Below are 13,749 nucleotides of genomic sequence, written 5' to 3' on the forward strand. Positions count from 1 at the left end.
AGCATCATGGGGGGAGGGATAGCTCAGTGGTTTGAGCATTAGTCTACTACACCCAGGGTTGTGAGTTCAATCCTTGAGGGGGCCATTTAGGGAACTGGGATAAAAATCTGTCTGGGGATCGGTCCTGCTTTGAGCAGGCGGTTGGACTAGATGATCTCCTAAGGTCCCTTCCAACCCTGATGTTCTATGATTCTATGACACCGTAAAGAACAATACTTTGGAATGGTTTAATACGTTCCACCTGAAGAAGCCAAAACATGTTAAAGCATTAGGATGAGTTAAAATGTAATGCTTTATTCCTGCTTTATCCCCACTGAAAACCTATTATAATTGAATCTTAAACCTTCAAAATTGGGTTGAAGTGGGACATGACTGGTGAACAGTCTGGGTGCTGGCTCTGAATTACTCCTCACCGTGCCACCGAAACTTATATGCAATTATCCCCTTCCTTCTGTGGGGAAACTGAGACCCAGAGCAGTGAAGTGACTTGTCCACAGTTATAGAAGGTTTGCAACAGATACAGAAACACAGTGTAGAATTCATGGTTGCCAGTCTTGCTTCTTGCCTAGAAAATCATCTTTGCTTTCCTTGGATCTCCTCCGAAATTTGGTGATTCCATTTGTCCTTTATCATTTTCTCTCCTGCTTATTACATGTTATTTGTTCTCTTTTAAATGCAGTTGAGAAGTGTTTTACAAAGTTTTTTGAGTTTTTTTGCTATTCTTTCCTAGACCATCAACCTAAAGCACGTTAGTATGAAATCTCTTACAAGATTCCAGAGAATCTAGGGAAGTACCCAAATGAATGTAATTATATACCCATATTTTAAAATTTTCTGTTTCTAAAGTATTCTTTATGGCTTTCAGGATAAACCAGTAGAAACATCTTAGTGAGGAATACCTGGGTGTACCTATTACCAGAAATGTATATGCTTTTAATATTGATTAATCGCAGTTAACTCATGCGATTAACTAAAAAAAAAATTAATCGCACTGTTAAACAACAGAATACCAATTGAAATTTGTTAAATATTTTGGATGTTTTTCTACATTTTCATTGTATTGTATTCTGTGTTGTAATTTAAATAAAAGTGTATATTATTTTTTATTACAAATGTTTGCACTGTAAAAATGATAACCAAAACAAATAGTATTTTTCAGTTCACCTCATACAAATACTGAAGTGCAATCTTTGTTGTGAAAGTGCAATTTACAAATATAGATTTTTTTGTTACATAACTGCACTGAAAAACAAAACAATGTAAAACTTCAGAGCCTACAAGTCCACTTAGTCCTACTTCTTGTTCAGCCAATCGTTAAGACAAAAAAGCTTGTTTACATTTACAGGAAACAATGCTGCCCTCTTCTTATTTATAATGTCACCAGAAAGTGAGAACAGGCATTTGCATGGCATTTTTGTAGCTGGCATTGCAAGGTATTTTACGTGTCAGATGTGCTAAACATTCATATGCCCCTTTATGCTTCAGCCACCATTCTAGAGGACATGCTTCCATGCTGATGACGCCCATTAAAAAAATAATGCATTAATTAAATTTGTGACTGAACTCCTTGGGGGAGAATTGTATGTCCCCTGCTCTGTTTTACCTGCATTCTGCCATACATTTCATGGTATAGCAGTCTTGGATGATGACCCAGCACATGTAGTTCATTTTAAGAACACTTTCACTGCAGATTTGACAAAACTCAAAGAAGGTACCACTGTGAGATTTCTCAAGATAGCTACAGCACTCCACCCAAGGTTTAAGAATCTGAAGTGCCTTCCAAAATCTGAGAGAGATGAGGTGTGGAGCATGCTTTCAAAAGTCTTAAAAGAGCAACACTCTGATGTGGAAACTACAGAACCTGAACCACCAAAAAAGAAAATCAACCTTCTGCGGGTGGCATCTCAGGCCAATGTACACGACAATCACCAGCACAAACAGCCCGGACACCGAGCAAATGAACATGCATTGGTCTGCACTGCTTTGGATTGTTATCAAGCAGAACCCATTATCAGCATGGACGCATGTCTTCCGGAATGGTGGTTGAAGGTGGAGACGTGAATTTTTAGTGCATCTGGCATGTAAATATCTTGCAACGCCAGCTACAACAGTGGCATGCAAATGACTGGTCTCACTTTCAGGTGACATTGTAAACAAGAAGAGAGTAGCATTATTCCCTGAAAATGTAAACAAACTTGTTTGTCTGAGTGATTGGCTGAACAAGAAGTAGGACTGAGTGGACTTGCAGGCTCTAAAATTTTACATTGTTTTATTTTTGAATGCAGTTTTTTTTTACATAATTCTAAATTTGTAGGTTTAACTTTCATGATAAAGAGATTACACTACAGTACTTGTATTAGGTGAATTGAAAAATACTATTTCTTTTGGTTTTTTTTTACAGTGCAAGTATTTGTAATAAAAAAAATAAAGTGAGCCCTGTACACTTTGTATTCTGTGTTTTAATTGAAATCAATATATTTGAAAATGTAGAAAACACTCAAAATATTTAAATAAATTGTATTCTATTATTATTTAACAGTGCAATTGATTTTTCAAATCTCTTGACAGCCCTATTTTATGTTATTTATTACAGATTTTATAATAGATCAATTTTTTGTTTACCACTATGTTATCAGCTTGTAAATTGATTTTATTACTTGGAAGTTCTCCTTTTCCTGATAATGCACAAGTAAATAACTGAATGAGTGTGTATCTTTGAGAATCTTACAAAATACCGTTCATTATGATTAACTGCTTCTTTTGGATTTTATTTAAAAATTAACAATGGTTATTTAGATTTGTGATGCATTATAACCCATGTAAGTACTTCCTTTTTATGAGTCATTTCCAGTTTTTGGTTTTCAGATTCCATTTCGGTTTCTTTTTCAATAGTAATGGATTCTGGAACATGGAAAATAATGCAGTGGTTTTACAACCTTTAAAAAAGAATTACGGTAACTTATTTTTATACCTCCATTGCCACAGAAAGTCAACAAGTAACTACTAAGAGTGAGAGATCCTGTGCTCAGAGAACTAAGAATTGTTTTAGGAAGAAATAGTTATAGAATGTATCCCGTTTTCCCTAGTAAATGGAACAGAATTACAAAGAGGAAAACATACTACATTAGAAAAGAAATAAAAAATAGTAAAGAGAACATCTTAATATATTTATCCTGTTATTTTTTCCCTTTGGATGCAGGGAACATTTTTTGGGTGGTGTGTAGCTAGCCAGCTGTGACTTCGACCATTTTTGCGATACACAATCTGACTGATTTAATTTGTGCCGTTAGTAAGCATGGTATACATTGGAAGATAATCCTGTATTTGTGATAACTTTATTGGCATGTGACTGAAAGAACCGAAAAAAAATTACTGACATAGTGACTATATATACCCTAACTATCCACCAGGAGGCGACAGACAGCTGTACAAACTTCTTCCATTGGGGGAGAGGAGTTATCAGTCTTCTCGGGTGTTCTCCTGCTAGGAAGAGGAGTTGATCAGCTGGCCTGTCTTTCCTGTCACCAAGAGTGGATGAAAGTTGGTGCCAATACCTTCAACATGGGGAAGCCGTTCTAATGTGCTGAATTATTTGAGCATTAAATGGGTCTGTTCCCGCCTTCTTTGTACATCCCAAGCTTCTAATAGACAAATGTAAAGCAAAACAAATCGCACATACACATTATAGTGCATACAAAAATGCAAAAGGGAAAGAAAGAGATAGTCACTGTCTCAAATAATATCAATTTTTAAAAATGGTGTCATATAAAATAGGTGTATATATCGCCTTAGCCTCTGGTTCTAGTAACATAGCCCAAGACCAAAACTATTTTTCAGATTGTGCTATATTTTACCACTATTTTACTGATATTGCCTAAAATTATTATATATATATACAGCGAAGTATTTACAAACACCTGTAGTTAAGTTGCCTAAACATTTGTGTTCTCAATGGCCTTTTCCAGTTGCTTATAACCTGCTCAAACTTTTACCTTTTTAGTTTAAATTGCAGGTTTAGTCAAAGTAGAGAGCAGCTTTTGAGAGATGGTTACAACGGATTGTTTTTACGTAAAAACAGAATAAAATGTATTATTTTCCTTAAATATGTAACATTTCTGAAAACAGCTCTAGTGCCTAAATAAGTGGTCTGTAAAAACTTTAAATTTAAAGGGGAGCATATATGCTTTTCAGTGATCTGTTGAAATGGTTTGAGATTTGCTGACTTTAAAAACGGTTGGGAAACATACTTTGACCGTATGCACTGATTGCTGTTTTCTTTCTAATGATCTCCCGATGTTCCGTTCGCATTGTGTAAATGTGTGCATGTAACTGATCCATTCTATTTTAGTATCCGGTATCACTTATGTTCTACTGGCTCCTTACTTGCATGTGTAAGAAAGTTAAGAAGAATTTAACATTTAATATGCAAGTGTTTATGTAATGTGGTCTGCGAAAATGTGTGCCGATAAAGATCGGGCTGTAAAGGAGCCCTACATATTCCCACGTGAAATCTGAAGCTATGTATGTAATGGGGGTATAGCCATACCCCATTATGTATGTTCTGTTAATCTATGTATTGTGTGAGGCAGGACTCCAGATAAGCCCTAGTTTTAGAGGGTGCACATATTGTACAGGCCAAGGCATTTCATTTCTGCCTAAAAATAGAATGGAAGTTATTTGTTTTTGTCAATTTTATTTTTGAAAAACGTAGGAAATTCCATTAAAAACAATGTTGAAGAACACTAAGATTGCAAAAGGAAGCACTCAAAAGACGGGAAATGCCAACATTCAGGTTTCTAACACATCGATAACTGTGCTCATTTATGCATATTCATTAAAATGCAGTTTTTAATTAAATAATTAGATTGGTTTCTTCTCCAGTTTAAAAGGTTGTGAAGTTGAATGAGGAAGAAGTCCAGAAAAAATCGGCTTCACTCTGTGTAGAATAATAATCTGCAGGTAAGGCAGAGAGTAACTGGCAAAATAATAAGAATAAACATAAATATTAAACAGCTCCCATATTTACTGAATGCCATGTATCCTCTGCACTGATGTAAATACACATTTAGGCACTTGTGGAAAACCAGCACAAGGGCAATGCACAATTTAAGTAATTTAAGCCTTCAAAATAAAACTATGCTTCTATACACAGAATTTCACCTTGAATGAGTTAGTTAAAGAAACCAACCAACCAATCAATCAACTAACGATGTAATAAAATAATAATAACCGAATCTACATGAATATTCACAAGGGAGAAGAATTTGGTATTTCCTGAGTTTTGAATGCTTTCCTTCAAAAACCTCCATGTTCTTTCAATATTTTGCGGTCTGTCCGAGTCGGAGATAACGGTAACTATGTATCTCTGTAAGATAAATATAAGATATAGAGATATTAAGATGTAGACGCGTGTGTGTCAGTGGAAGTGCATTAGACTGTAGTGCAGGATCAAGTGATGAAATCTTTAAAGATCTGAAAGGGAAAAGATTAAAACATCTTTCTATAGGTAAGGAACCCCAGACTTCTTTTGAAAACAACAAGGAGTCTGGTGGCACCTTAAAGACTAACAGATAAAAGACTTCTTTTGGTGGTTCAGCTATAGAGGCAAAATTAGAAAATTTCTGTCTGTTGCCAAATATTATCTCCTATCATGAGCACGGAACGACATAACGTTCAAAGGCATATCTTCTGTGATAGCTCGGCGGGCGGAGGGAAAGAGGGAGGAAGAGAAGATGAAAAAACCGTATGCTTGAACTCTCTGGATTAAAGAAGACGTAGTTTGGAAGATATAAACTACAGAAGGGTCTGAGACACAAGATGTCGCTGTCGGCTAAAAAGACACTTAAACAGGAGAAAACATACAGCTCCTCCTTCAGAAGCTCTGAAAATCCTGCCTTTCAGCGCATCAGGCAGACTCCCGGATGTAATAACTGCATGTAATTAAACGGTTTTCAAACCTGCAACGCATCCTCTTCATTCCCTGGATTCTGCGCGTTCGCTCAGTGAAAACACTGATTTCTAAGTAGTCCGCAATGGCTCTTCTCCGGCGAGACGCCCTGGTAACCAGGCAGCTGCTGCGGTTGGTTCTGTTACACACGGCCTGGGAGGTGGGCAGCGGCCAGGTCCGTTATTCCGTGCCGGAGGAATCCAAACACGGCACCTTTGTGGGCCGCCTGGCCCAGGACCTGGGGCTGGAGGTGGCGGAGCTGGTGTTTCGGATGTTCCGGATGGTCTCCAACGGCAGGAGAGACTATTTTGAGGTAAATTTGCAGAACGGCGTTTTGTTTGTTAATTCGCGAATAGACAGGGAAGAGCTGTGCGGCCAGAGCCCCCTGTGCGCCATTGACCTGGAGGTGATAGTGGACAAACCCCTGAGGATATTTCACGTGGAAGTGGAGATACAGGATATAAACGACAATGCTCCTGTTTTCTCGGTAAATGAACAAAACCTGAGTATAGCAGAATCACTAACTCTTCCAGGTTCGCGTTTCCCACTAGAGGGCGCGTCTGACGCAGATATTGGTACAAACTCTCTGCTAACCTATAAACTCAGCCCAAGTGAACATTTCATTGTAGAGGAGAAAACGAAGGAGAAAAGTAAATCTTTAATGCTTGTGTTAAAGAAACCTCTTGATAGGGAGGAAATCCCTGCGCATCATTTATTACTCACGGCTATTGATGGGGGCAAACCGGAGCTCACCGGCACAGTTCAGCTGGTGATCACTGTGCTGGATGCCAATGATAACGCGCCTGTATTTAACCAATCCGTTTATCAAATCAAATTATTGGAAAATGCACCTAACGGGACGTTAGTCATAAAACTCAACGCCACTGACATGGATGAGGGCATTAATAAGAATATTTCCTATTCGTTTACCAACCAAATTTCTCCAAACATAAGAAAGGTTTTCAGGATAGAACAAAATACTGGAGAAATCAGGATTAAAGGAAATATAGATTTTGAAGATATTAATCTGTTTGAAATTCAAGTTGAGGCAAAGGATAAGGGGAATCCCCCGTTAGTGGGACACTGCAAAGTTTTGATAGACGTTTTAGACGCGAACGATAACGCCCCTGAGCTGGCCGTGACTTCCCTTTCTCTGCCGGTGCCGGAGGACGCTCCCCCGGGGACAGTGGTGGCTCTTATTAGCGTCTCTGACCGGGACTCGGGAGACAACGGCAAAGTCACCTGCTCCATCCCCCCGAACCTGCCCTTTCGGCTCGTCTCCACCTTTAAGAATTATCACTCGCTGGTGCTGGCGGAGGCCGTGGATCGGGAGCGAGTGTCTGAATATAAGATCCTGGTGACAGCCAGAGACGAAGGGGCCCCGTCTCTCTCGGCCAGCAGCAGCATTTTGGTGCCGATCGCGGATGTGAACGATAACGCCCCTGCTTTCCCTCAGCCCGTTTACAGGGTGTTTGTGAAGGAAAACAACCCGCCCGGGGCCCATCTCTTCACCGTGTCGGCCTCGGACCCGGACCTGAGGGAAAACGCCTTTGTGAGCTACTCGGTGGTGGAGCGGAGTGTGGGAGAGCAGCCCCTGTCCAGCTACATCTCGGTGCACTCGGAGAGCGGGCACATCTATGCCTTGCAGCCCTTTGACTACGAGGAGCTGCAAGTGCTGCAGTTCCAGGTGAGCGCGAGGGACGCCGGGTTCCCGTCGTTGTGCGGGAACGTGACTGTGCAGCTCTTTGTCCTGGATGAAAATGACAACGCGCCCGCAGTGTCCCCGGCTGGCTCCGGCCGCGGCTCGCCAGGGCCCGAGCTGGTTCCGCTGTCGGCCGGCGCAGGGCACGTGGTGGGCAAGATCCGAGCGGTGGATGCGGATTCCGGCTACAACGCGTGGCTTCGCTACGAAGTGCAGGAGCCCAGGGCTGCGGGGCCTTTCCGTGTGGGTGTGTACAGCGGGGAGATCAGCACCACGCGGGCCTTGGAGGAGGCGGACGGCCCCAGCCAGAGACTCGTGATCCTGGTGAAGGATCATGGGGAACCGGCGCTGTCAGCGACAGCCACTGTCAGCCTGTCCCTGGTGGAGAGTCCCCAGGCTGTGAAATGGGACTCGAGGCAAAGGGGCAGGAGCGAAGGGCCCTTGGTTGACATGAACGTGTCTTTAATGATCGCCATTTGCTCGGTGTCCGGGCTGTTTGTGCTGATGATTGTCGTGTACGTTGGCCTGAGATGCCACCCGGGTCCGGAAGTGATGTGCGAGCCTGGGAAAGCCACCGTGGTGTGCTCGAGCGAAGTGGGGAGTTGGTCCTATTCTCAGCGCCAGAGCCGGAACTTGTGTCTAGCGGAAGGCACTGCCAAGAATGATCTCATGGTTTTCAGCCCCAACTTTCCTAACTCTGCCCCGAACGGGGAGAAAGAGAAACAGCAGGAGCTTACACCGAATTCAAGTGGACAGGTGAGTTCCAATAGGGGTTTTTAGGGCTCTTAGTATTATTTGTGTTAGTTAGGAAATGCTAAAATAATGAGTAATTGTTGACAAGAATAAATAATATTCTTGATTCATATATGGTTAATGGGTATATTGTATTGATGCCTAATCTAAAACTATATTCATCTTTTGGTGGAAGTTGTTGAACTTTTAGGAGTGGAGAGGTTTGTGATCATCATGGAAGTGACCTTTCTTTCTTTTAAACCATCAGTTCAGACCAGTCAGGTTGTGAGTTTCACCAGAATGCAAGCTGAACTGCTGTGTCCCCTTAGCTCTCCAGCTTGTGATGCCTTTTATTCTACTTTACTGACAGAACAGCAACCCTTCTAGACGCTGCTCTCTCACAGCCACTAGAATGTAAAGTCACTGAGAGCTGAATACATGAATGCTCTCCCAGCCATCCATGAGTCTATACAGGGTCACACCCGCAGATCCCTCAGTCCCAGCCTTATCCCTCAGAAATGTGTGTCTTGTACTGTTAAGTAGCTCACTGGACCATACCAGGTCACAATTAGTCCGTCATTGCGACAGTGGGTTATGAATATGCACCAATCCTGCTGACCCTGGTAAAGATTCCTCAAACAGTTCAATCAAACATAGTGGTTTAGATAAAACAGTAAAACAAGTTTATTAACTAGAGAAATATAGATTTTAAGTGATTTACAAATGCTAAGGCATAAAAAGTCAGAGTTGGTTACAAAAGAAATAAGAAGATAAACATGGAAGCTACTTCCTAAACTTTACCAAATCCAATACGTTTAAAAGCAAACAGGTTTCTCTCATCCAAAAGCTTTCAGCAGTCTGTACTGGCTGGAAAACCTCCAGGTCAGGACCACTCCCCACAGTTCAATGATACACCATTGTCTTTCAAGCGATTTTGCTGCCCTGAGTAGAGATGCGGGAGGAGAAGAGACGAGGAAGTCACTGTCTCTTATTTTATATCACCCTCCTCTCTTTGAGGATTACACCTTGCTGGGATGTAGACAAAACAATCTGCTGTGTACCTGAGATTCGAAAAGTCTTTCAAGTGAATTGTAAATTTCTTTGTTTAGGGTCTCCCCTGCTGTGAATGGTTGCTTCAGCAGTTAATAGTTTTCTATCACCTGTGATCAGACCGTTGTTGTCTCTCAGGAGCTAGTCTGTGGGTGTTCCCCAGAATTACAACACATTTCAGTAACAAACATATCGTAAAATCTCCTAGCTCCATATATTGTGTTGATAGACACATTTTAATATGACAGTGATGTTCAGTAGATTATGAGTTTTCAAATGATATCTCACAAGGCATACTTTGTACAGAATATATCACAAGCATATAAAATCGTGAATATGGGGTACAGCATATCACATGGGGTACAAGGTGTCACACAGGTATTGTTAGTTTTTAAAACACTTATTGTGATTTTCAGTATATATAATTTGAATTCAAGGTTACAGATTCATTGTGGTGCATTTTGTTTCCTAAATAAATCCATTCAATAAATAAATAAATCCATGAAATGTATTTAAAATACATTTATGTATATTTGTGCTATTGCAATTACAAAAGTGTATTACATATGTGGTTGTTTTCTGTAAGTAATCTTACCACTCTGGAACATGTAGGTTTTGATTTATATAGTATGTGGTGTAAGTTTTCTGCTCTGAAAGTCAATTTAAATATTCTTATATGGGGATATAATAATTTAAAAGTAATTGTGTTGTTACTCAAGCTAATTTATCACTTCTTCCTAATTTTCATAAAGCAAATTAAACTCGAAATCAAGAAACCATATTTTAAGTATTTTCTCTATAAATATTGTATTACATTGTATTTTGTTGCTAATTTGTCAATTCTAAAGTATTACAGCAAATTTTGTGAAATGAAAGAATAATTTGTTTACTTCACTGAAAATGTGTGCAATTACATTTTTAGTAAGGGTTAAATTGGCAGAAGTCCTGGTGGCACTCTTTTAAGCTCCGCCCACAAAATGTGCTCCACCCATGTGAGTCACCTGAATGAGATATTGCTCACAGCAGATCTTGAAAATAGTATGAATATTAATGTGTTTCGCTTTACTGGGCTCTTAAGCTTGACTCCTCCTGGGTGGGTCTTGAATATGGGTTTCATGGGGCTCCTTGGGTTTGGCTCCTTCTTGACTGGGGAAAAATAAATAAATGATGGTATCTCCCAAATGCCACTCATTTGAGGCAGCAAAATGAAACATTGTTCACAGTGAATTCTGTCTATCTGTAACCTTTCCTTTTCTTTTTTACATGACTGATGAAATAATTAACAATGTTGACATTTAAATAATCATTATTGGACATCTGAGGTAACCCTTTGCTGACATGAGTGGAGCAGTTCACGCTTCTCTGAACTGTTGCTCCATGTTCTCTGAAAACTCATCTCTTCATGGGTTGCACTTGGTTCACAATTTTTAGGTTTCATCTGGAGCTTTAACAGCTACATATTTTTAAAAATGTTTTTCATAAAATGTCTGAATTGAATGCTAAGAAATCTGCAATTCTCCCTTTAGATTCTTTAGATTGCCATTGGTAGAATAGAATTTTGTGCGTCTCTATCCTTTGGTAAAACACTGGGTAATGCAATGCTGCATTCCAGCCACGGGAGGGAGTCAGAGCCATGGTTTGTCTGAATTGCACCTACGTTTAGGATCCTGGTGTCAAGGCTGATGCCCCTCTCTGGCACTTTGAGTGCAGAAGGTGCGGGCCTGTAAGGATTCTAAAAATTAATACTAGACACTCCAGGCTGGTATTAAACTCCTTGGATGGGTAGATGCTGCCACCACCCAAATGCAAAAAAACACTTTGAACCCAGGAAGCAGCACTTGGGAATTCCTTCCTGTGGGGTATCCTCAAGGCCTTTCACCCCCTCATCCCCCAGGAAGAGCTGAGAAAGAAACCAAAGGAAATCATCTGTTGCCACCAGCTAATTAAATAACATGTGCACAAACCTCTTAGGATACAAAAACCCAATCCTGTCCTTAAAACGGTAAATTTTATTAAAAACAAAAAGAAAGAAAATACATCTGGAATGTAGTCTATTGCTAGATTTAAAAAGAGAAATATAATAATTAAGCATCAAGAGTGGTTTTCTTGAGGTCCAGCTTAAAGGTTACAAGCAAAACAAAAGCATTTGGGGGTTAGCACAGAGGAGTCCACAAGCCAATAAGAATTAAAAGAAATAACCTTAATTGCATCTTCCTAGACATTCCCTGATTTACTTACATATCTGGGGTTTCAGATAAGCAATTCCTAGGTATGATTTGATTATTTTTGATACCTGGTTTAGCTTCTTACAGCATTGCTGCTATGTGTTTTCTCTCTCCAGAGAACAACAGACAGACAAAAGAGAAGTTTTTTCCCAATTTTAAAAAGTTCTAGCCCTCGCATTGGCTCTTTTGGTCAGGTGCCCACTCCCTTCCTTTTACCTATGGGATTTTTTAACCCTTTACAGGTAAAGCAAGTAGAGAACAGCTACTAACAGGGATTTTATAGCTAACTGTCTGGCTGGGTGTCCATAAAAGGAAACAACCTCACCCCCACCCCGCTTCTTAAGGAAAAAGCTCTGTATTTCAGTATTCTACAGTCTGTCATGTGTAAAATAATATATTCTTATATCCTATCTTGACGTCTGCAGAGCTAAATTCTGAGGCTTACTAAAATGTCAATGTCAAAGATTACAATGAGTTTGGAGGGTGTTTTCTGGTTTTGTTCACTTAGGTACTGGTGACATGTTCATACTTACAATATGTCACTGTGAAAGATCAAGTGCCAGATTGTAACATTGACCTTTTCCTAGATAAGGAAAAGATACACACGTTTGTTGCTGATGGGAGAACAATTAAATTTTTTTGTAATTCAATGTAATTTAGCTTCCAAAGTTTTGTACTAATATTTCAGTTATTGTGGCAACTTGGGAGTTGGCAGAGAGAGAGACTTTTGAAGCACATTTTTAATGTCATAAAAATTTCACAAAATATTTACAATTGTTAAAGTTTGGAGTTTTGAGAAACACTAATTGTCACTATGTTCTTTATCTCCAGTTTTTCTCCATAAAGGTCACATTCTCATGAGGTTTTACTCTATTCCTGTAGTGTCCTGGATACAGTGTATACAGCATTGACATAAAGAGCAGTAATTGATAATTTTAGCATAAGATATTCTTGACTAAAACTCTTCACTCTCTGGACTTTATGCATGAGAAAGTGGCTACGACCTTACAATTAATGAGAGAAATGGAAAGAAAGAGAACATTGAGGTGATGATCATGGAGAGTTTAATTACTTTGTCCATTATCTTTTGGAATGGTAAACAAAAAAGGTAAAATTGAATGACAGGCCAAACTGGGGATGGCTTTACTAACTAGAGTATTTTAAATTACATTAAATTGATTCAGGATATTTAATTTTGTTTCTTTTCACTACAGCATTTAGGAAAGCTAGGAAATAAACAAGCTCTTACTGTGAAAGAAATAAATGCTACACTATATGAAGAAGGCTGTCATACAGAAAGAAGTTAAAAAAAACTTCACTACAGATTCTTAAATTAAAATTCCACTATTTCCCCCTCAAAAACCCTGGACTAATAATGAAACCACCAACACCAATGCTCAATGGTTTGTGGAAGTTTATTTAACACATTCTATAGTGCAGAAAATAACATGAAGGCTGGTAGAAATAAACTCTGCTTTACACAATTTGTGTATAAATTAATTGAACTATAATAATTCCAGTTTCTAAACTTATGGCAAGGACAATGGGCATGGTTCAGCACAAAGCCAGTGAATGGATGGCTCTATCTTCACTGCACTGGGTTTCTGGGGCTATCACATTCTGTGAGAGGAAATAGTAGCTACACCTAAAAACTGTTAGGGGAGAGAAATGTGCAAAGCCGAAGCAAAGAGAGAATCAAGGCCTTTTGCACATGGGAATTCCGTCCAAATCCATCTTCAAATTCTTCTCCTTCATTCACATCTGACAGACATGAGGCTATATCAGTCAAAGAAAAGTCATTGGAAGAACCTCAGTCCATTGGTTAGAATCCTCACATAAGTATAGTCCATAGTCCAGAGGATTGGGCAGGAAAGAGGAAAAATGGAGGGGTTTCCAGGGCCTTTTATAGCTTCTGCCATGTGGGGGAAACCACATTGTTCTCACTGTGGGAAAGTACAGTAACAAGATGGTGGTTGAAGTCACATGGACAAGTCCATGCATTTTGCCTAGTCATTGCAGGAAACCATTACCTATATTTCAGACAGCACATTTGCAGGACAGTCCATTCAGTGTAGATAGGCATCTCCCATGGT

General features: G+C 39.7%; 1 protein-coding gene across 1 annotated transcript in view; it reads left to right on the forward strand.

Moving 5' to 3' along the window:
• Nucleotides 1-5,888: 5,888 nt before the first annotated feature.
• Nucleotides 5,889-13,749, forward strand: part of LOC117881581 (protocadherin alpha-C2-like) — a 287,284-nt gene continuing 279,423 nt past the window's right edge. Inside the window, exon 1 of the mRNA XM_034778998.1 lies at nucleotides 5,889-8,405. Coding sequence (XP_034634889.1) covers nucleotides 6,033-8,405 — 2,373 coding nt within the window. The 5' untranslated portion in view covers nucleotides 5,889-6,032. The remainder of the gene's footprint in view (nucleotides 8,406-13,749) is intronic.

This window comes from Trachemys scripta, chromosome 8 (assembly GCF_013100865.1).
Source record: "Trachemys scripta elegans isolate TJP31775 chromosome 8, CAS_Tse_1.0, whole genome shotgun sequence".
NCBI classification, from domain to species: domain Eukaryota; kingdom Metazoa; phylum Chordata; order Testudines; family Emydidae; genus Trachemys; species Trachemys scripta.